At 43.8% G+C, this 22829-nt stretch overlaps 8 protein-coding genes across 8 annotated transcripts; 4 read left to right on the forward strand and 4 right to left on the reverse strand.

Moving 5' to 3' along the window:
* Positions 1-1221: 1221 nt before the first annotated feature.
* On the forward strand, positions 1222-1970 carry BYT42DRAFT_613544 (uncharacterized protein; the record flags this gene model as incomplete). Its single annotated transcript, XM_051571746.1, has 3 exons — positions 1222-1278; positions 1357-1486; positions 1582-1970. The coding sequence occupies 3 exons, from the start codon at positions 1222-1224 to the stop codon at positions 1968-1970; spliced, it is 576 nt and encodes a 191-aa protein (XP_051423567.1).
* A 484-nt stretch (positions 1971-2454) lies between these two features.
* Positions 2455-4167, reverse strand: BYT42DRAFT_467176 (WD40-repeat-containing domain protein; the record flags this gene model as incomplete). The annotated part of the gene is made up of 7 exons (XM_051563524.1): positions 2455-2574; positions 2662-2702; positions 2849-3144; positions 3259-3500; positions 3595-3756; positions 3828-3930; positions 4031-4167. Coding segments are annotated over 7 exons (1101 nt in total), but the record flags the coding sequence as incomplete, so codon positions are not given.
* A 2251-nt stretch (positions 4168-6418) lies between these two features.
* On the forward strand, positions 6419-8895 carry BYT42DRAFT_319306 (uncharacterized protein). The gene is made up of 2 exons (XM_051563003.1): positions 6419-8076; positions 8224-8895. The coding sequence occupies exons 1-2, from the start codon at positions 6508-6510 to the stop codon at positions 8470-8472; spliced, it is 1818 nt and encodes a 605-aa protein (XP_051423569.1). The 5' UTR covers positions 6419-6507; the 3' UTR covers positions 8473-8895.
* A 223-nt stretch (positions 8896-9118) lies between these two features.
* Positions 9119-11866, reverse strand: BYT42DRAFT_514394 (TEA/ATTS domain family-domain-containing protein; the record flags this gene model as incomplete). The annotated part of the gene is made up of 9 exons (XM_051565194.1): positions 9119-9512; positions 9716-10003; positions 10239-10378; positions 10628-10970; positions 11160-11209; positions 11281-11397; positions 11468-11527; positions 11595-11631; positions 11768-11866. The coding sequence occupies 9 exons, from the start codon at positions 11861-11863 to the stop codon at positions 9183-9185; spliced, it is 1461 nt and encodes a 486-aa protein (XP_051423570.1). The 3' UTR covers positions 9119-9182.
* A 1636-nt stretch (positions 11867-13502) lies between these two features.
* On the forward strand, positions 13503-14490 carry BYT42DRAFT_495310 (t-SNARE; the record flags this gene model as incomplete). Its single annotated transcript, XM_051564356.1, has 5 exons — positions 13503-13614; positions 13743-13801; positions 13897-14007; positions 14079-14345; positions 14425-14490. 5 exons carry the CDS (start codon positions 13503-13505, stop codon positions 14488-14490), a joined length of 615 nt encoding a protein of 204 aa, XP_051423571.1.
* Positions 14491-14808: 318 nt separating this feature from the next.
* Positions 14809-15127, reverse strand: BYT42DRAFT_475940 (uncharacterized protein; the record flags this gene model as incomplete). The annotated part of the gene is made up of 2 exons (XM_051563620.1): positions 14809-14952; positions 15020-15127. Coding segments are annotated over 2 exons (252 nt in total), but the record flags the coding sequence as incomplete, so codon positions are not given.
* A 1136-nt stretch (positions 15128-16263) lies between these two features.
* BYT42DRAFT_568094 (uncharacterized protein) lies at positions 16264-18514 on the reverse strand. The gene is made up of 3 exons (XM_051568136.1): positions 17572-18514; positions 16930-17472; positions 16264-16595 (listed from the first exon to the last, which is right to left on the reverse strand). Exons 1-3 carry the CDS (start codon positions 18188-18190, stop codon positions 16456-16458), a joined length of 1302 nt encoding a protein of 433 aa, XP_051423573.1. The 5' UTR covers positions 18191-18514; the 3' UTR covers positions 16264-16455.
* Positions 18515-21648: 3134 nt separating this feature from the next.
* BYT42DRAFT_568097 (ribosomal protein L10-domain-containing protein) lies at positions 21649-22750 on the forward strand. Its single transcript, XM_051568137.1, has one exon. The coding sequence runs from the start codon at positions 21686-21688 to the stop codon at positions 22613-22615; it is 930 nt and encodes a 309-aa protein (XP_051423574.1). The 5' UTR covers positions 21649-21685; the 3' UTR covers positions 22616-22750.
* The last annotated feature ends 79 nt before the right edge of the window (positions 22751-22829 follow it).

Raw genomic sequence — 22829 nt, forward strand, 5'->3', positions numbered from 1 at the left:
CACCAGGCAATGATAGGCAAGACCGACGGATGGGGATCCTATTTTGGGGGATGCGGTCGCTTGAATGGCTTGTTTCGGTTGCATTGTGTTTTGACGCATGAAATGCATAAAAAAAAGCTTCTTTTTGTTTGTTTCCATGGCAAAGATCCATGACCACCATAGAAAACCTAAGTAGGAGCACGGCTACGTTTGCCTTTTTGCAGGTTTCAATTAAAAAATATTCAAATACCGAATTCCCGAATGCACAAAGAGCTCCCTTTTTTGTGTGATTATGGATAATCAATGAAAGGAAGGTTCGATTCTAATCATTTGTGTCCATTCGCGCTCAACTCGATTTGTCACTCCCCTTTTGACTTTTTTTTTCAATTCTCCCTTACTTCTATTTTCTGCGGTTGTTTCACACGCCATCGGTATACACGCACTCCTTGAACATGCAAAAGAACTAAAAATACTTTATTTGGCCTGCCAAATGTCAATGGAAAAAAAGGTCTACATTGGTCTGTTTAGTGACAAGCGGGATTCGTCTTTGTTCACGCGACATCATTGCTTAGCGGTGTTTCCCTTTCCCTTCTTATACTCTGTTGATTGGATTTACTGCGCTACTAAAAAATCTACCATTGCCACCCGAATCTCCGCCGTCGTAGTGTCCTGTCCTCCCACTCCTTAAAAACGTTGTAATGCTCGCTAAAAGGCATGGATCGCTGTAAAAATTTCTACCCAATGTCGAGCAAGAAGAAAAATTACTATTTTTTTTTTCGACGTACAAGCCATTCACCGCTTCTTTGAAGCATGGTATCTAGGGATCGGCTTGTTCCCCCTTTTCTCTTTTTTCAAGAAGAATAGAAACAAGAAACATGAACTCGAAATAAAGTTTTGTTTACTGTGGTTTGTATATAAGCCCTGCATCGCTCTGTCGCTCGCTTCATCCCCATCCTCGTTTTATTCTCTATCAACGTATTCCTTTACATCTAAAAAACGCAAAGCCATTCCTTTCTTTGCGTCCCCTTCCCATTCATTTTTTGTAATCCAATGAAGTTCTCTGTAATTCGCTGGATATGCGTGTCAATCTTGATAACATGGTGTGTTTCAGCGGCTCCCATTGCCTTAATCAGTCCCCCTAATACTCTGGATTCGTCGTTGTCACGAGGTGAACAGCACCATCCTCCCTTTCAACGCCAGCAATACCCGTTCCACGTGGATGATCAATTACTTATTCACATCATGACCAATATCAAAACCCAAATTCACACAAACATTCTCGCAAAAATATCCGGTTCGGTAAGAAGAGGCAGAACTCATATGGATCATCATGATCAATTTCAATTTGACTCAATAGACAAATAAAAAATGAAAAAGATCTGCGAAAAAATTAGAGCCAAACTCAGTGTCGAAGCGAAAATTCTCGGTGGTATTATCAAGATGGATAGTACCAAGGTGAACGCCATCCAAACTGCAGCCATCAATGGCCTGCAAGGTATCTACCGCCGTAAATAATTCTTCCAATGGCTTCGACCTTTTGTCCTTGTCATGAAACTCACTAACGTGCGCCTAATTTTTTTTTTCTTTTTCGTTACGTCTTAGACAAGATTGACTCTGAAATTTTGAATGAATTGGAAGTCCATGTATTTCAGCGCATGGAAGACCGATTCAGGGCGGCTTATGCGGATAAAACCTTGGCAAGTGAATCCGACCTGGCCAAATTGTTGATAGATCTTGAAACGGACGTGGTATCCCAAGTCAAAGTTGCGCTCCCCAAGATTGAGGCCAAGTTGGAAGTGTTTGTAGACACCGAGTTGAAAACGCACATCAAAGAAATTGAGGTAGAAATCCCGCTCCTCATGAGTATCAAAATCGGAGTTGACATTGATGTCTCCGTCACCGTGAAAGCGTCGCTTCAACTGGCCATTCAGGCTTGCGCAAGGGCCAATGTCAGGATATTGGCCAAAGCTCTGCTGCATGGCTTCCGATGATCTACACTAATTTTTTTTCTTGTATTTTTCCCATCTTTCCCTATCTTTCCCTATTTGTGCTCTATTTGTGTCCTATTTGTGTATCATCATCGTCATTCCTTAAACTTCCCTTGTTTATTTTTTTATCCGTTCTTACTGTTATGATCATAATAGCATCATCCATATTTATAATTTTTCCGTCTACTTTCAATACGCATTGTATTCCATTTAAAAATTCGGTTCCATGGCATTAAAAAGAAAAGTGGCCATTTTCCATGGGAATGCCCTTTTTTTCTTTTATTTTACTGTCGCTTTTGAATGGTATCTTTGGCCGGTATACTAAAGCCCGGAAAATAAATCACGCGTTGTGCAAGTCCAGCCGAGTATTATTTTCTGCTGAGGGCGCTGATATCATGATGACCTTTTTTTCCCCCATGAACTATCAGGATGAACGGGAAAAAGAAAAGACAATTATAGGATAGCGCTGCAAATTATCCATTTAGAACCGTAGAGCTTGGACGGTTCGACCGAAACCAATGGCGATCCAGGATGGCAAACTCTGACTCCACGTGAGTGAGTTGATTTCATAGTCGGCCAAATAACGAAGCACGGGACCTTGCACAATCTGCGGGGCCGGTGGTTGTTGAGGGTGTCGCATGTTGTGCCGCGAAGTTGACCGCGATCCACTGGTATAGCCTGCATTCGTTGATACTTTTTGATTCAAATCCCACACGAGCACCTGAGAATCGTCTCCTACAAATCATTATCGAGCGCATATTACTCAGCTGTTCGCAAACACAAATAACATGGACGAAACCAGTGAATTGGAAGAACCTCCATTGCAAAATAGATCATAAAATCATGAAAAAACATGATTTTGTGAGAAAAAAGGTGCTCACCTCCTGTGCAAATGTGACCTGGATGACGCGGTGACCAGCTGAAACAATTGATGCTTTTCTGATGGCTTCGTGCCAGTTCGACGACGGGTGTGCTTGGATATCGGATATCCAGAATCTGCACCACATCGGAATCCATGTGAAAGGTGGCTAAAAGATCATGATTGAGCTGGTTGAATTGCAGTCGTAACAACGGTTGCGCGCCTTCGCTGATGGCTGATGCGAAATGCCCTGTGCCTAAACTGGGACTGACCGCAGCAGGAGGCGCTTCATAAAGGATCGTCGAATGCTCCAAGGATCTAATCCGTAATTTACCCCCACTTCCATAGTCAGTGTGTCTATCCGTGCAGCTTCCAAAAGCGAGGCCACCGCCAGCTTCTCTCTGACAATGGCGCACTTACGGATCCACTTACCGGAGGTCGAATAATCGCACACTGCCATCGGCTCCCACGCTGGCAAAGATATCCGCAGTGCCGTGTTTGAAGGCCACATCGTATACATCGCGATCATGGGCAATCAGTTGTGTTTTCGCTTGACATGTTTCGACGTTCCACACCGTACATGTCGTGTCGATACTCGCTGTTACAATCAACGATGGATCGGCCATGTTCCAGTCAAACGACGTCAGCGGAGCGCAAAAGTCGCTCTGTTTGACCTATATCGCGGTCCAATTAATTCAGCGCACACCGTGCATCCAAACGCTATTGTTTTCTCTTGGATTAATAAAATGAAATGGGTGCGATAGATACATTGACTAGTTCGGATCGTTTGATAAGCGATTGAGGTTGCTGATCCGATGGAATACGCCGAGATCCAATGGTGTTGTCGAAAGTATAATTAGGATTATCAACGAGTTCCCATAATCGTAAAACGTCAGACGAAGTCACCAGGATATCGGATTCACGAGCTCCCTAAAAATATGGCATGTTTTAGCAACACCTAGGATGGATCAGAAAGCCATGACCTGCATATACAATATTACTCTTTGTGGTTCCCAGAGTACTTTGGTGAGTGGATAGTAACAGTCGACTTCGGCTAACGGTGTAAAATCCGATCGCGGTTTCGACGGGTCGTAATAATCGCGTCTGTCATCGGATGGACTGAAATCGCTTCGTGTAACGACTTGCAACTGTGAACAGCATGGATTTAGAGAAAAACAAACCGTTCCTTTTTCTGGGATGACACCGAACTCCAAAACTTACTTTGTTTGTGTGTTCCTCAAGAAAGCTGCCTAGCGCTAATCGAAAACCTTGTTTTTCGGTCGGCACCTTGGACCAATCCATGGCGTAGATGGGCCAAGGCGCATCGTATTGGTATACTTCCTTTTCGTGATGTCCATTCCTGGTGTCCATGGCGGCATGACTCACCGACCTTCCCGCAGCCGTAGCGGACATTGGACACTGAACCGGCAAACAGAGAGAATCAGAAAGTGTCGATAAACAAAAAGTGGCCGCGACAGTTAAAGATATATCTAGCGTAACTTAACCACAGTGAGTACTCTGATCAGATTCGTCTCAATGAGAAATCAAGGAAAACCGAATGTTCACAGAACACAAAGAATAAGGATAAGCTGGTGTGTTGTTGGCAACAGAGAGTGACAACGGAGGGTGACAAGGTAATAGGAAAAAAAATAGTAGCTTAAAAGTGAGAAGTACGAAGCACGGGTGCCGTGGGCGGCGATTACGACTATGTCGTGCTTGGTTGTGGACCCTCTGGCTGAACACGACGGTGTCACCTCGACTGCCAATGGCTTTGCAGGGTTGCACAGATTCATGCCATCATTTTATTTTTTTGCTGGATTCACTAGACACACTGGTTTCCGTGACAATAACTATTTCCAAATCATCATTGCGACAGATTGGATCGGTGTGCCGTTGTCTGTCGCAGAGGAGTGATATCCATCCATGGAGGACCAACCGTGGTCGATGCGCAAAACAGCGACAAGCCTACTAAAAGAACTTTCAAAAGGGACAACTCTATCCATCTTTTTTTGCTGTCATTCAGCATAGTAACTAGCTGGATTTTGACCTTAAATGAGACATGCGTTTGTGCCCTCCATATAAAGTTCAAGGTCGTACAGTGATGCAACTCATATATCCAATCATCTTGCATCATTTCGTCCGTGCTGTTCTGCACTGTGCGCAAATCTGTTGCTCAATTCAATCATTTGTAGAACCATTACAATTAGCCTTGTGAAACGAGGATTATTTTCTTTTTTTTTGTGTTTGTTCTTAAATGATGAATCGACCAAAACTCATGGTCTCAGCAAGCCTGTTTAGCTCGTAAACGAATCATGTAAGCCATCGATCGGGAAATACATGTTCCTTCGTTTTTTTTTTTTTTTTTTTTTTTTTTTTTTTTTTTTGCTTTGATTTCCCCGTTAATAATGATATTTTTTATTTCAGTAAATAGACGCAGGGAAGCGAGAGAGCAAAAAGAAAAAAGAGGATATGCTTATCAGGTCCCTTGCCGCAGGGATATCAGCAAAGGATCAAACCAATCATGATGAAAGCAGTGCAAAAAAACACAATGCTCTCCTTGTAGGCGGTGGAAAATTACCCTTTTTTATCTAAATTCTGGATTGCATTACGCGACCATTCCGTTATCTTGCATCATCATTGGTTCTCCATCGCAGAAAAAATGAACATTGTTCTCATCCATTATTACCAATCTTGCCAGCACATCCTGAACTGTCATGTGCACCGCCAAGCTGGTATACCATGCATTCAGATAATGACGCGCACTGCATCCAACAGCGTCAGCCGACATTGTGTGTCCTCATGTTTTTCTGTAAAATTTCATTCGTGCTTGGCCATTTTGAAACATATTGCATCCTTGCTTGAAGCAGCTTGTGATCCATGAATTACAGCCAATCTACGTGACAAGAACAATGTATTACGTTGAGCTGACGAGCTGTATGTACATGAAACAAAGATGTTGCTCTGATATCTGTGGGTATCATGACGACCAAGAGTGATGGATCACCCGCGGGTCCCTTCTACATCACTGTCCATTATGTAGCCTGATGCATATAGCAAAAAAAAAAAAAAAAAAAAAAAAAAAACCATAGTGAGGCAATAATGGTGGATTAGGACACATGGTATTCAGATGCAATGGAACAGTAATTTTTTTTCAGGGTAGGGAGAAGATGATGTTCAAGATATAGAGTTTTCTGTTTACCCTTGGCCTGTTGACCCTTGTTTCTCTTTAGGAAACACGGATGTAGGGCGGGTTAGCAAAGACTTTTTTTTTCCAATGGCTGTTGCATTCCCCACAAAAATGCAAGTTAACTTGGGTCTTTCTTTCCCTCTTTTTTTTTCCCTTTCTCTCTCTTTTAATGCCTGTGAACAGATTCACTCTTCTTTACCTTGGCTGTATAATTCGATGCAGCATACGGCATTTTACTGTGACTATCTTTTGTCCCATCAGTCTGATCATACTCGCAACTCATCCGCCCCGTCCAGCTTGTCTTCATTGGTATAAAAAACAAATCCACATTTGGGTTATTCGCTTGGTTTTTTTTTTTCTCGAGTTCTTTTTCAGTTAAACCTGATTTTTTCTTTCTATGTTATCTATCCTCCTGGATGGTGTTTTCCTATTCATAGATTTCCGCACCAAGATATCCGCCTCGAACAGTAGGTCAGCATGGTCATGGCCGTTGCATGGCGAACGAGACAAAGTACTTCCATGGTAGTGGGCAGGAGGCTACCGCTGCAAGCCCAGTAAACAGTAACACGGTTGTTGCAAAGGAGAAAGTTGAGAACAAAAGCCTCCATTTAGATGAGGCAGGAGCAGTGGGTCCCTTGAATACCGTCGACATCATGCAGCTGGGTGTAACCGAGAGCTACGGTCTCGATCTTGGTGCATTTTCGCTGTTCGACAAAGATTCATGTCTTGTTCTTCAAGAGAAATGGAATCATGGCGGAGACCATCGTCGTGACAGAATGAATTCTTTGTCGCATCCCCCTTCGTATTCCTCCTGTGGACCGGATTTTGAAGAAATATTTTCCACATCTAGTCATACCAGTTCAACTACGCTGTCGAGCACGACCACCACCACTACCGCCAACCATCGATATAAGAACCTTCCGTTCAGAGAAGACGAATTTTCATGTGCCGTAATGCAATCCACTGAACTGTCAGCGCCGGACCCTTGGTCTGTGCTGTCATGCTCTTCTGATCGGAAATCCGCCTTATTTCTGGAAGACGACCAAAGCATCGAAACCGCTTCCACCTGGGATCTGTACAGTGACGCCTTTGACGTCTTTCGAGATAAAATCACCAGTATCACGCGCTCCATGCAAAATTTCCAACTTCAAGAATTACTGGGAGACGAGCATCCATATTCACAACAAAAACAAATCCAATCACAACACGAATGCAGGTTTGATGCATCTGACTCCAAAAGGATATGCCGCACACAACGAGATGCCGCTGGTGACACCGTGGCCGTGACACCAGTCCCTTCCCATTTCGATGCCTCCTATGTTGATACCAATGACGGTCAAAACATTGTGCATTCCCCTGACCAATGGCGACGTGAAGCGACAAACCACGCCATCAGCAATGTGGATGAAAAACGACTGAGAATTTCTACCCTTTACAGCACCACCAATTGTCTGGTGGAAACGCGGGCGTCCGAAAAATACGATGCATTGCTGAGTTTTGAGAATGACAGCGCATCCACCCATTGGCAATCTCAGTTTCTCGACCTGCTTTCCTCTTGTATTGGGCACGCCGAAACCTTGGAATCGTTATCCAATGAATTGCTAGGCACCGAGGGACGTGTTCGCAATTTACTGATTTACGAAAAAGCCGTCGATGAAGTGTTTCAGAGCCGTGAACGGATGTATTTGGAAAAAATTCACGAATGCCAACAGGTGGCCAGGCAGCAATTGCTGATGCTGAATGTATTGGAGGAACTCATGGCAGGTTTGGACCGAAAATCAGATCAACTAAATAATCCCTGCCGTGCTGTAAGAGTGAACGGAAAACGGCCATCAGAAAACCGCGCATCGTACGAATTCCGACGACGTGCTGCAACTGAAACACGGATGCTCACACATCCATGCGAGTTTGTTCAACGACTCCGATTGCACATCGGCACGCTGATTGGCGGCACCGTAGGCACAGGACAACTCCTCTACACATTTCAAGACGAACACCACGATATTAGGATGATCATTGCTGGCTCAGGCTTCCTAGTCCATCCCTCCTTTTCTACATATCAGGTACAGTAACCTTCTATGGGGCACATAACAGCCAGTCATGGGGGGGGGTAGGGGAGAGAGAGAGAGAGAGAGAGAGAGAGAGAGAGAGAGCGTGGTTCAGTCATTCTCTTTTGGGCGATGGTTTTCTTACACCCATAGTTTTTTTAGAACGCAAGAGATGAATTAGATCCTCTAATGTCCACGCCCACCATGTACCATCATCGGTACATGCTTGATCTTTCGACAAAAGATCGTCAGTCCCGCTTTGTGTTATTACCAAAGGAGCAATGGACCCCGGATAGATACACCGATCAATGCCAGTTTGTTCAAACGTCATCATCTGATTCCCCCACACATGCGCGCCGCTGTGTTATTCAATTCAACTTTTTTCGTCGTAAACACCACTGCCGAAGGTAAACCATCCGCTTTTTCTTCATTCCGCCTTACAATAATACCTGCGAGGACGACCTGTCTAATGTCCCTTTCGCTTTGCTGCATGACTAGATGTGGTCTTTTACTATGCCATTGGCACAGTAGCAATCGATTACCACTTTTTCCCTCTCAGTTACCGCCTTTATCCAAGCAGGCCGCTGTCACGGGTCAGTGGGCCCGCGTATGTGATCACTGTTTTGAGGAGCTGACGGTGAGCTCTGCTTGTTGAGGAGAATGAACTTCCTTGCTTTTCCGTTTGCCACATTTTATTATTCTGTGTCATCTGATGATAATTCTGTACATAGCATTTTCATGTAAAAATCCTATTTCCAACTGTCTATAATGATTTGTAAATGTCTGCTGAAGAATGGAATTTACTTGCCAATTTAGGGGCGAATTGCATTTTGGTTTATTTTTATCCGATCAACGGGGTTTAATTGGGGTTGGGCAGTGGTGAGTTTTTAAATTGGAGGTTCCAGAAATGGCGAAACGATTAAATGAATGAAGGACACGTGTGCATAAAAAAAAAGAGTAGATCATGAGTTCAATAGGTAGCATTAGACGAGACGAAGAAAACAAAAGAGGGGACGAAAAAAAGGAAGGATGGCTTTTTCTGAGTCGATTATGGATGTGGACCAATTGATTGGCTGGTGAGTTCTTGTAAAGACAGGAGAGGACAGCTGTTTGTTGATTTTTCATTCAACCTCTGAAGGAGTGGCAACAATAATGGATTTGCTGTCATTGTCGGTTTCCAACGTGGAGGAGACTGGGGCGGGAACATTGACTCCAAGATACGCCAATGTTTTGGTAGGATCATTGGTGGTGGCAACGTGATTGGCTACGGTTGAAATATCAATGGTGCCCTGGCCGCGCTCAAATTCGTAGATCATCATGAGTAAAGGCACAGAGACTGGGTCTTCAGGAAACACTGGTTCAGTCGTCGTCAGTGACAATAAAGGATCGAAAATGTCAGAGGAAGCATTGGGCGTAGTATTGTGGTACTTGGTCTCGATATCATCAAAGATCTGTTATAAAAAGAAGTATATCATTAGTTTTTCTTGATCAGATACTGGTGTTCCGCGGCATCATGACATTATCTCCGTTTGTCTTATTTTTATGCCCCTGAAACAATGGAAACCTCTGACATTTTTTTTTTTTTTTGGTATCTCTGTATTGTTTGCCTCCCCCACCGCCATCTCCAAATATTATGTGGTGCAAGTAGGCTTACCTGGACAATGCAGAGGTTATTGATGGCATTATCCACTTCTTCCCATGACTTGACTTTTCGGATTTTCTTCATGAACGCATCAAAGAACTCATTTTCGTATACAAAGGTATACATGTATTTGCCTTCGTTCACCCACATGGCCTGCTGCACTTCTTTTGACTGCCACACCACCTTGCCAAACGAGTAAATGGTGGTGGTGCATTCAATGATACGCCGTTCGCGAGATTCAAAGAACGAGGCATTGTTGAAAAAGAAATCCGAAATCGTCAGGTTCATATCAAATTTCATCTACGGCCACCCCAGAAAGTCAGCTACCACCAATGGGTCAATGACAAAAACAAAGAAATAATAGATACCTTGACGGTTAAAGTGACTTCGGGGAGAATAGGTGAAAGCTCTGAAGGAGGAGGACATTTGCCTTTCCCCACCTGCTCCTGATCGATCACAGGCATGCCACTGGGCGCGCACTGAAACCATTGAGCCAATGTATGCGATAATGTCATCTGCGAATGATGAAGCGGACCCAAAAAAAATTAATACTGTGAGTGAGTGAACGATACGAGATGAGGGAAAAATATGAAGAAAGGTTTACCGATCGATTGTAAGGCAGTGTGTACTCTAGGTAGAAACAGAGATAGTTGGGCCATAGAGAGTAGGTGACATCTTTGCTGGTACTCGTGTTGAAGATGAGCGCTTCTGGTTTTTGTTTCTCATGTTTCAAGTAGGTGTCAGCATCTTCGGCACAGCGTGAGTCATTTGGCATGACCGCGCCGCCAACGGAATTGGGCTGACAGGTAGGATCCGAGCCAGCAACGCTGGGATACATGGTGGTGGGGGCCATTTTGGGCTTGCCAAGATTGAACAAGTCGTTGGACAGTAGGGACATATCAACAGCTGTGGAGGAAAGCAAACATGAAAGGGTATCATCTGTAGCCCCCGGCAAAAAGGAGGAAGGGGTTGTCGTTGAGCATGGTGTGCTCACGGCGTCCGTGGCGTTGTAAAGCGTGTGATCCGGAAGACCGTACACGGTAGGTTGCAAAACGTCATAGAATGGATCTTTCAGATCGAGCATGGGAAGCGGTTGTGAGTGACATAGATCGTTGTACATCATATCAAACACGTAGTCGGCCGGCGACGAAGTGGAACTCATGGACGATTCCTCTGAGGAAATCGACTCGGATGACTGGAGAGTATTCATTTTCCCGCGACCGTGAGTGTTGGCCGGCATGGGACCCCGCTGATAAGGATGTTGATGCTGGTGAGGATGTTGGTGTTGGTGTTGGTGAGGATGTGGGTGCTGGTGTTGGTGCTGGTGCTGGTGTTGGTGCTGGTGCTGATGATGATGTGGGTGGGGGTGAGGGTGAGGATGATGAGGATGATGATGGAGCCGTCGTTGCTTTGCAAGCCCAGTAGGTTTCCGGTGGTTGCCATTGGATGACGGCACAGACGTGTATGTTTCATCAATGTCCACCGAATCTGTCAATAACCGCATAACTAGGGGTAAAAACGTAATGTTGAGTGATGAGCCATCGATAAGAATCCATGGGTCTAACGAACACACTTACAATGGGGATCCCCTTTCTTTGTATTTTTTAACACCTGGATATGCGAAGACACTTGTTTCCGTGTACGAGTTTTGGCGGTTTTGCGGAAAATATAATCAGAAATGAGTTCATTTCGACCTAGATTAAAGATGGTATCATTGAATGAATGGAAGATGGGTATAAACGATGCGTTCACTGGCAACCATACCACATGGTTTTCCGTGAACCAGGATCTTGCGTCTTCCAAGCTTGGGAATCGTTTCTAGGGCTTAAAAAATCACAAGTCAGTCTAAACGAATTTGTTTCTATAGCCACTTTTTATATACACACTATACCTTCAATGAAGGCCGCTTCTACATCTGGGGGCCATACCTGCTGTAGAAGAAGAGAAGAAAAAGACAAGGAAAACAGAGATCAATAAATAAAAAAAAAGAACCATGCCATCGTATTGCATTACAAAAAGGTGAAAAAGAATATAGAGCTAAAGAGGAAAATTAATGATAATCACCTCATCTTTATCCTTGGCGTGAACGGCGGGCATGCATGGTTCCTTTTTATGCCTTGGACGTTTATCTTTATGTCCACAATCGGTGGCGGTGGTCATAAGATGATGGGCAGACTGTTGTTTATGTACAAGGTGCATTGCGTTGTGGAGAGAATGATTATCATGCGCAACGGACGAAGGTGATAAAGATGGGTTGGGAGCGCCATTGTTGGCGCCGGATTTTTCATTGGTGGGTTTGTAAAAGACCTCTTGAGGACAAGCAAGCATAATGAATTACGATTAAAAGGAGAAAAATGAAAGAGAAAAGCGATCACGAACCAAAAAAAGAAAAATAGAAGAAGAAGAAGAAGAAGAAAAAGAGAAAGAGATAAGTATAGAAAAAAGAGCGAACAGGAGTGAAAATGAAAGCAAGCAAAAAGAAGAGATGTATAAAAAAAGATGTGGAAATCAAATTGTTTTTTTGTATGTAGTTTAAAATGTTTTATAGCCGAATGGAAGATCACAGTAATAATAAGTCCAATGCGCTCACGTATACATATAGATTTACGCACACCACACACACACAGGTGCAAGTTCGATTTTATCTTTAGTGTCATCCATTTTGGGGTCTGTGGGTTCTGTCCATCGTTTTTTTTTTTTTTTGCCACTGTCACATCGGAAAACTGTCCGTGATCTTGTACATTATATTAAAAGGGTGGGGCTCCACCTCCCAGCCCCCTTTTCTGCTTGTTCGGTGGTTTCTTTTCGGCTACTCACCACAGCGCCTTCTATTCTCATTGTGGATGCGATATTAACCTGATTGGCTGGTCTATTGCAAACCTCATCTCTCTTTCATCTCTCTTTTTTATCCCCCCAATGGAAGAGGAAAATAGAGGTGACCATTGTAATTTTAATGATGGCCAGAAAAAAAAAGGAGCTGTTCCTAAATCGATAAGTGCGGAATGGCGCGACACCTGCAAAAGGACAGATTTGGTTCACTTATTGTTTCTATTATTTCCATATTATAAACCAATTGGTTTTTTTTTCTCTTCCATTTATCCATTGATCTTACGCGGTTGCTGTAGTTGAGTAGTTGGCCTTTTTTTATCGTTCCTTTCTGCTTGAACAATGAAGAAGGATATTTACAGAATCGTTTTGTTTCATTACGATGATGACATCCATTGAATAATTGGATTCGTCAGGGTAGCAATTTCTGACGGCCACCCCACATCATATTTTTCCATGAGCTGATCCATGAGTTTTCCAGAGAGCAAGGAACCAAACACCTATGAAGTTTGGGTCAACCATCCAACCCAAAATGATTTGAAAGATCGCCGAAAGGGACATCAGGGTCTGGGGGCAAGGGCGCGAGAGGGGTATGGAAGATTTTTTGTGAGTGGAGCTCCACCCTTGGCAAAAAAAAGAAAGGACAGAGGTTTAGCCTTGCCCCGTGCTTAAATCACTTTTACGGGTAATGGCCATTTTGTAAATTAAACCATGGCTGTTGAAGCACCGTGGATGGGTTTATTCTTTTTGTTGGTCTGAACAAACACGAACACAGCAGCCAAATTCATGGCATGGTTACACCAGTCGGTGCCATCTTCCGTCACGGAAACCAAGCCAACTGCAGCTGAAACAATTACTGTTGTTGACTCGCGACCTTTTTCTTCCTTTCTTGTACTATTCTTGTGAAGGCTTTCCTTCCTTTCTTTTTGGTTAAAAAATTATTACTGTCTGTCAGAAAGTCTCTTAATCAGCCATGGCATCGTCAGCAGGGAGCACGGACGTCTTTTCTAATTACGAACATGATCTTGACAATTTGTTGAGATCGGTCAAGACAAAGATGGAGCAACTGGCTATTCAAGCAGGAGGTAGTATGACGCGCAACTTGATGGATTTTTAAAGCATTTTCTTCTTGAGCATCTTTTTGAGTTTTGTCTTGGCTTATTTTCGGTCCAATAAAATGATAATCTCCGTTTCTTTTTAAACTGATATCTAGAGGAACGAAAAAGCACCGTGCGATCGGTTGAACGTGAGATGGATGAAATGGATGAAATTGTACATATCGTTCATATGTATACTCTCCAGAGATTCTCACAGCAGTATGACGGTTCATCGCACTGACTCTTTGCTTCTGGTTTTTTTTCATGCAGCTAAGCCAGATGCAAATGGAGCTCCTGAATATCCCTTCTCCATCCCGAATACGATTGCAGGCCAGATTGCGGCTTTTCAAGACAGAAGGCGAGAAATTAAGGCGGGACTTGGTACAAAGACATCATTCACACGCAGCCTATGTTGTACTAAACATTTTCTTCTATTTTTTCACGGCTTACAGCGACGAATGACCACCGTGATACCCAGCTACCAATCTATTAATAGCGATCGACATGAATTGTTGGGTGAAATGAACTATGAAAATGATTTGGATGCCTCTAGTGCCGATCAACGTCAACGGTTACTCAATGGAACGCAACAATTGGGTAATTCAAGCCAACGCCTGCAAGAGAGCCATCGCATCGCGTTGGAAACCGAAGGCATCGGGATCAACATCCTTCACACCTTGAGAGGACAACGAGAAACTATGCTGCGAACTCGAGATACCGTAAGTCTTCTTTTTCCTTTTTCGTTTGGTCCACATCCGTTTTGTCGCTAAAAAGAAAGAAAAAAAAATGCAACGACAGCTGGCTGAAGCCGATTCCCACATTGACAAGTCTTCGCGCACATTGAAAAGCATGGCCCGTCGGTAAGTTGATCTCTTAAGTGATTCCGCTCCATGGCTAGCACTGCACAGCACACCGTAATGAATTATTTATGTCTCCCAGCATGGCAACCAACAAGATCATTATGGCGTCCATCATTTTGGTTCTGATCGCCCTGGTCATCTTGGTGATCTGGAGCAAATTATTTTACTAGTGCGTAAGAACAGGATATTACAATAAGGATATGATGCAATAAATATGAACAAAGTGGTTTGAAGGACGGATGAAGGTGGTAAATAAATACAAGATAAGGATGAAACTAGACAGCTAGATCAGATGTCAGCGTCTTGCAGTAGGCTTACTGACGGTTCTTTCAATTTTGACGTCGCAAGGTTCTTTGAAAAGGTTCGAGTCCACGCGAATAAATTTATCGTTCAGGACTTGCTGACCATCCTCCGGACGCTTATAGACGACAAAACCGTGACGTAGGTAGGATCGTGTTTCCGGGCACTAAAAGACCGATCATACTGTTGAATTCCAAGTCTGCAAATGCTCAATGATGTTTGTGGCCACTTACTCTCATGAATTTGTATTCGATCATGTCACCGTAGCTTCCCAATGTCTTGAACACAGCCCGAGCCTGCTCAAGACTGTGAATCGGCTGCGACACTCGAAAGAAAAATCGAGGCAGAATCGACGACAAGACTTGCCTTGCCGCTGTCATTGTGTGTTATCGAGGAACAAAGTTCTTTAGGTTGAGCGCTTTTTGGCTCCGTCCACAGTTGGATTCCTGTGACTCGCTATTTTCCCAATTCTCAAGCAAAGCCAACATTGAGCGCATAGATTTTTCTACTCCGCCTTTCCAAATGGTTATCTTCTCCCAAGAAGGAATTCCCGGAACTGTTCTCCATATGAGCTGCTCCCACTTTTCAGGATGTGTTTTTGTCAAAACCTTTAGAGTTCGAATTATGTAAAGTCGCGTAAAAATGTGCATACTTAAATGCCATAGATGGAGTATGTATCATTCTGCCGTTTCTTATCATTGAAACCCTAAACACGAACCTGATAATACGTGTCCACCATACTAAAAAGGACGTTTTTATAATAGGGTTAAACTGATGGAGAACTGTGTAGGACGAATGACTGGTTCTCTTTTTGTGACCATGCTTGCGAATACCACAGATGCCATCTCTCAAACCCTGTTGGAACCCTAGAAATTCACACATTAAAAAGATAATACTAGTGTTGTTGTGGAGAATCAACTGTGGCATAACAGTCACTTATCAACGAGATCCATTTAAAGTATTAGTCTTTGTAGCCAAGCGCAACCAGATCCAGCGGCAAGCATTTTTATCGAGGGGATTTTTGTGTTTTCGTGCAACCAGTGCTGGTTTTGATCTAAGAGTTACGCCGATGACAGGGCGATGAAAGATATACAAGATGATCTTGATGGGTTTTTTTGTTGTCTGATTTGGGGTTTTTCTTGCATCTCAAAAGGATAACGTGATTTTTGGTTCCATGTACCTGTCTCTTTTTTTTTCTGATTGTGGTACAGAAAAGAAAAAGAGTAACATGGGACAGACATATCGACACACACATGAACGGGAGCGGGGGATACAGAATGGACGCATGATGTCAACCTGGTGAGTTCTTTTTGGGTCGTGGTGTTACACTTGTCATCCAATGGTGGAAAGAGACAAAGCGGAGACGGCCGTCAAGAACGACGGGTCGGTGTCACATCCGGTTGGACACACATTTCCACTATCGTGTTAATCGGAACCACAAATGCAAAAAATAAGTATACACAGGAAAATACAACGTATAATAAGATAAGAATAGTGCAATAAGAGATTTATATAATTTACAGACAACCTATGCATATGCATAAAGATAAGTTATGAAATAAAAACAATGAAGAAAAAAAAAAGTTTTTTTTGCGAGGTATTTTTTTGGTTCTTTTTGATGCCATGCCTCATTTTTTGTTTCCTTTTTGGCGTGTGTATACTTTAAGTCTTAGTTGGATGCTTGATGATCCATAGGTGACGGATCGGGAGACGACGTGTGATGAAGAGGTGGCGTGAGGGGATAGATCGGGAATTGAGTGATGGGATATTCCAACGCAGTGGTGGCAAACGTTCGTTTCGATAATTGCTCTACAAGGAAAATCAGAAAAAAAAGAGAATTAGTTACTGCTGCTCCTGCACGTCGATAAGAAAAAAAAAAACCAACAATTATCCAAGCCCAATCATTTCTATCTCTCTCTTTTTTTTCTCATCTTTCCGATATCCCTTGCTCCTGTTTCTTGGCAATTGAGGGCCGGGGGTTCCCTTCTTCAGCTATTGTTCACAGGATGGGTACCGTGTGAACAAAAAACGAGAAGCAATATGACCACCTCACCGCCCACCTACCGGTCCGCTGTTTACAAATAACCGGTCTCCCAAAAATAAAAATAAAACTATGCGAAATTCGGATATTCCGGATACGTACCCATCAAACTCGGCATGGGCGACGTCGATTTCCATTCCATGTCTTGGCCTCGTGTTGATGACGTGCTTCGAGAAGAGACGGGAGGGCTTGGAATTTGATGATACGCCTCGGCGTCATTTGATTTTTGATGAAGAGAAGACCATGACCCTTTTTGAGCCAGCACCGAGGACGATTGAGCTTGCAGTGAGAGAGGCGCGGATAAAGAGGATTGAGGGGCCAACTGCTGCGCCATGGAAGCCGACGAAGAGGTCGACGAAGAAGGCGAAAGGCTAAGATTAAGCATGGACGAGGTCAAGGGATGTGTCATTTGCGAAGCTTGTCGCAGCATGGATGCGGATGCGGGGTGATGAGGATGGCTCGGGGATAGAGGAGGTGGCGGAGAAGTGGAAAGAGAGGAAGCAGCACCGTTGGCAGATAATGGTGGTGACAGTGATCTGTAAGGGGGATGCTCCGATCTCGGTGTAGGAAGTGTCATGGTGGGCGGTTTTTTCCCGCCGCTGTGAGGAGGCGTTGCATAAGGAGAGTCACGCGTCGGTGACATGGCTAAAAAAATAACAGTAAGCCATGAGTTCATCCTGCTGATAGACATTGGGCAATAGTTTGACATTGCTTTGGAGAAGATTGGATTTCACCATTTTTTACCTCGTGTACTTTGAAGGGCCGCTCGTAACTCGGCTTGTTCCTTGGCAACGCTGATGCCTTGGACGGAGTGACGTTGAGGACGGGGTGGGGTGGCAACGTGGATGGATGAAGAAGCACGGGCGGTGGCTGGATCATGTTGGGTATATGACGTGCTTTGTGACAGAGGACTAGGGGCAAAAGCACTCACGAGTCGTTCAATACGACGCAAGCGATCTTCAATTCTGTCAATGGCTTCATTTTCGGCCGGCGGCATGCCAATGGACCGTTTGCGTCTTTCGGAATTGTTGATGCATTCAATGGCATTGGCGGCGCAGTAACCACACGGTGAACTTCCGTCGCATTTGGTTTTTCTTCGTCGGCAGGTTTCACAAGCCGAGCCACTGCTTAAACGTCTTGCATTGTTGGTAGAAAAGACGCCTCGGGGATGATCGGATATCACACTGTAAACGCACTCCAGGTTGGCTTCGGTACAATAAGCACAGGGCCGCTGTCCGTTGCACAGTTTCTTCCGCCGTTTGCAAGGTTCGCAGGCTCGAATCGTGGAACACCTTTCCACGAGCAGATGCCGGTTGGGACTGGCCATGGACGATTTACGATTGGGAGAAGGACTGGGAGGCATGTCCACACACACACACAAAAATCGATAAATATGAAAAATAGAATAGACCTTTGAATCAAATGGTCACTAGAGCAACCACAATGATATCCAAAATAAATAGTAATAAATAAAAACGGGCTTGTCTTGTCTCTTCCCAGTCGATAACTGTCAGCACACTGTCTTGAGAAAAGAAGTAACCAGTCGAAAAGAAGTTGAAGAGAGTATTAAACTTGCTAGATAAAGAAATGAAAACCCGAAAATAAAAGGAAGAAGAAATAAAAAAAATGGAAGAGCAACCAAGGAATAATGATTTGGAATATGAGAAAGAAAAAAAAAAAAGAAAAAACAGGTCCCACAACGAAGCAAAGTTCACAAATTATCGGTGACAATCCTTCCCGGTCCCGAGTGTGGTAGGCTTTTTTTTTCTTATCGGAGCGGGGAAACGAGGTGCTTTTTTTTTTTTTGTAAGTTTACTTCTTTTTCGTTCTCATTCAGTTTTTCTATAGGTGTAAAGGGGGTAATGTGATGCCGGGCGGAAAAGGTTTGCCATACCGCAGAAACTTGGAATTAGGCAATCGGCCAAATGGAATGACCCTGATCTGACTTTGAAACGCGGGGAAGAACTCCGGTCCAACGTCAGTGACGAGAAACGGAACCAATGATGATCGCTGGCTTTTTTCATTCAGATGGCAACACATCAGCCCTTTTTTGAACGACATATTACTCTGAATCGGTCTTTCTCATTTGGCCGGGAAATGAAAAAAGAGTGCGCAAAAAAAAGCAACGGTACTTCCCTCTTCCCTTTTGTCTACTCTCCCGAGTTTCTCGGATTTGGAACCTGCGCCGAGACAGTAAATAAAACGCGTCATCGCATATCGTTCCGGTGATCCACCGTTTTTTAATGCATCAGTTTTTAGACCTCTCTTCTTTTTACGGTTTTCGTCGTTCGATTTGCAAAGAATCATTTTAATTGTCTGTGCACTGAGAGATGATTTAATGAGGAACACCATAATTTGGCAACCTCTGTTGAGTATCATAGTGATATTTGTTTAACTTTTTTTTACTACCGCCAGCGCCTATTGATACGGACCCAACCGATTCCCGTTACCGTGTGACACCGGGACCTTTTTTATTTGCAATTTTCATCGGCTCCGGTCGTCCTTTTTCCAATCTAAACGCCGCCAAAATCCTCTTTGTGACGAAAACCCATTTGGGCGGGTGAACTTTTTCGACTTGACAGGTGCGGCCACGAATAACTGGTGCTTTCATAACCTACAGAAACATTATTCTGACTTTTCTTTTTTTCTGGAATGTTTTTGGCTCAGAGTCCTTTTTCCACAAAAAACATCCCATCCATTCTCGCTGAGTTTCAACCACATGGCAAAAAAGATCTGATGAGGCAATTATAACAGTTTTACGAAATGTACCTATGGCCTTCTAAAATAAATAGGTTCCAATGTGTCCATGGTTCTTACAGCTAACATGCCGAAATATCGACAGTCAGCTGAATAAGAAAAAAAAAAGTTTTTATTTTTATTTTTTATTTTTAAGGTACGAGGATTTAGAGTTAAGAATCTCGCTGAACTAACGAAATCTTGATGGAGTGATGACGAGAGTCATTCACTGAATACCTGAAATACTGCCCGGAACAACCAAGACCATAAAATGATCAAAGTAATATGGACAATGGGACCGTTGATTAAAAAATGGCGGAAGGATACTCTAATTCGGTATAAAATGTTTTACATTTCTTTCCCCATGGATCCATAAGTTCCATGCTTTTTATTTTTACAAAAACGACTATTCTACTGTATCAGAAAGTTTCTTGATACAGTCATCTAAGCAACATTAGTACCTAGCCATGGAGTTCCAAGTTACACGTTACGTATGCTACTTGATGGCAAAGCATCGGTACCTGCAGCTTTGCTTACAGCCGATCCGTGGTCTGTAAAATACCGCACACTTTAGGGAAATCGAAAACCCGGAAAGAACAGCCTTACATCGATCCCTGTTTCGCCGGAACATGAAGTCAATGTCTTGTCTTGCCTTGCCTTAGCTTGTCTTGCATTGCCCCTGCCTAGCCTTGTAGCGGCCATTCATCAAAATGGATGGGTCAAAAAGCAATATGTATGATAAATTATTGCATTGCAGGAATGGTCAATGCCAAGCCTCATTGTAGATTCCTACACCAAATGATGTGATGCTCCTCCGCCCGTGCTGTGTCATGTGGTTATTATTTATGCATTCGCTTTGATCACAGCATTTGCGTTTTCTCGGATGAACCATCCGTGCGTAGTAGAGGAACCGGAACCCGATCGAAAAAATTCATAACGCCGGGTTTTTTTTTCGCTTTTCTCCAACAGAACAAGTGCCAAACAAATAAACGTCATGTTCTCACATATCACAAGTCCTCCGGCCGAGCTTAACCGCCCACTCGGCCGATTCCATGGATTTCACCTCCGAAACTTAGTATCTCTAGTGATGTCCCATGTTCAAGTTTGACAAAGTTTATGCTTGCTAAACGCACAAGATCTATTGTCACCTACATGGCAATCCAGAATCATCCAGCTTTTTTTTTTCTTTTCATTGATACAAGTATTCAGGATGGCAGATTGACTTGTTTAACTATTGAGTTACTGACCTTTGCCGATGTGGGGCTTATATGGCCGATAAATCGGACCTCAAAGCAAAAAGAAAAAAAGACAAGGCTAGAGGAGTTGGTAAACATTTTTTACCGCAACCTGGGCCAATGTACCATTGCATTTGTCAACTGTTCCCATGGTTTCGAACAACAGAATATCAAAATATCACTTGATAATCCTACATGACTGTTACATTGCAAATCATGCGTTATATGGACTGCGATGATGCGGTACTTATCGTGGTTCGATGTATTGGAATGATGCAGTGGTCTGTAAAATATTTTCATTTTACTCGATGGAATTTCCATGGATTGAAATAAGAAACATCAAAATGCTCTCGATAGACCGAATAAAACATGGTCTTTTCTAATGGAACACGTCCGAGAATGCATGTTCATTTTACTCATATAGTTCATAAGTTGAAACGGCATCCATCTAAAGTTCTACGGGCGCTTTTGGCTTGATATGGGCCGCAGCTGTCCTTGGTGATCTTTTGCAATAAGAAATTTTTTTTCCTTCCCCTTTCCTTGTCCTGTCGGGGAGTCAAAAAGATATTTCCCATGCTCGAGCACCGAGTGGCTTAGAAAATCGGAATTGAAAAAAAGGATGCCAGAATTTGTCAGTCACAGTACCGGTATTAAGGTTCACTGAGCCGTGCCAAAGGTCTGTTTCTTCCTCTATCTGCCAAGGTAATTATCCATCCATCCATCCATATATCAGTGTATGCCTTGGAGGACGCATCCATTCATCAAAGATGCATCCATCAAGCATATGATGATGGCCTTGACTCATTTGTGTATCGTGTACTCATCATCAACGTGTTCTCTTTTTTCTGTGCAGGCTCTTTAAAAGTCCTCGAACAGTAATATCCATCATGTCGAAGCGAGAGTCTAAGGAATTGTACTTTGAGAAGCTCAAGACCTATTTGGACACCTACCAGTCCATCTTCATTGTCAACGTTGACAATGTGAGCTCCAACCAGATGCACCAGATCCGTCACGCCCTCCGTGGTGAAGGTGTTGTCCTCATGGGTAAGAACACCATGGTCCGTCGTGCTTTGAAGACCTACGTTGCCGACCGTCCCGATTTGGAACGTCTCCTCGTCCACGTCAAGGGTAACATTGGTTTCGTCTTCACCAACGAGGACCTCAAGACCATCCGTGACAAGATCGTCTCCAACCGTGTCGCTGCCCCCGCTCGTGCCAACGCCATTGCCCCCGCTGATGTCGTTGTCCCTGCTGGTAACACTGGTATGGAACCCGGTAAGACCTCTTTCTTCCAGGCTCTCGGTATTCCTACCAAGATTTCTCGTGGTACCATTGAAATCGTTTCCGATGTCGCTTTGGTCCACGCCGGTGAGAAGGTCGGTGCTTCCGAAGCTGTTCTTTTGAACATGTTGAACATCTCTCCCTTCACCTACGGTATGAGCGTTACCCAGGTCTTTGACCAAGGTTCCTGCTTCTCTGCCGAAGTTTTGGATGTCGAGGAATCCCAGTTGGTTGCCAACTTGTTGGCCGCCATCCGCGAAGTCGCTTCCGTCTCTTTGGCCGTCGGCTACCCCACTCTTGCCTCCGTTCCCCACTCCCTCATCAACGGTTACAAGAACTTGTTGGCTGTCTCCGTCGCTTCCGACTACACCTTCCCTGGTTCCGAGAAGCTCAAGGAATACCTCGAAAACCCCGAGGCTTTCGCTGTTGCTGCCGCCCCCGCTGCTGCCGCTACTGAGTCTGCTCCCGCCGCTGAGGCCAAGGTTGAAGAAGAAGAGGAATCCGATGATGATATGGGCTTCGGTCTTTTCGATTAAACTCCCCATTTCATTTAACGGTCTTTCATCGTTCATCTGGAAAGTAAAAAAGAGGGAATCTGTGTGTAATGCCTCCTTTCCCTTTTTTTTGTTACAATAAAATCTGTTGGGAGACTCTAGGTCTCTTCTCACTTATTTGATGTTGCCTATTCAATAATGGATCGGGGGATTAGTCTTGGGTGGATCATGGTAATCGGTGCAGCGGAGTCGTTGT

Source organism: Radiomyces spectabilis (genome assembly GCF_025331425.1).
Source record: "Radiomyces spectabilis strain NRRL 2753 chromosome Unknown BYT42scaffold_6, whole genome shotgun sequence".
Lineage (NCBI taxonomy): Eukaryota > Fungi > Mucoromycota > Mucoromycetes > Mucorales > Radiomycetaceae > Radiomyces > Radiomyces spectabilis.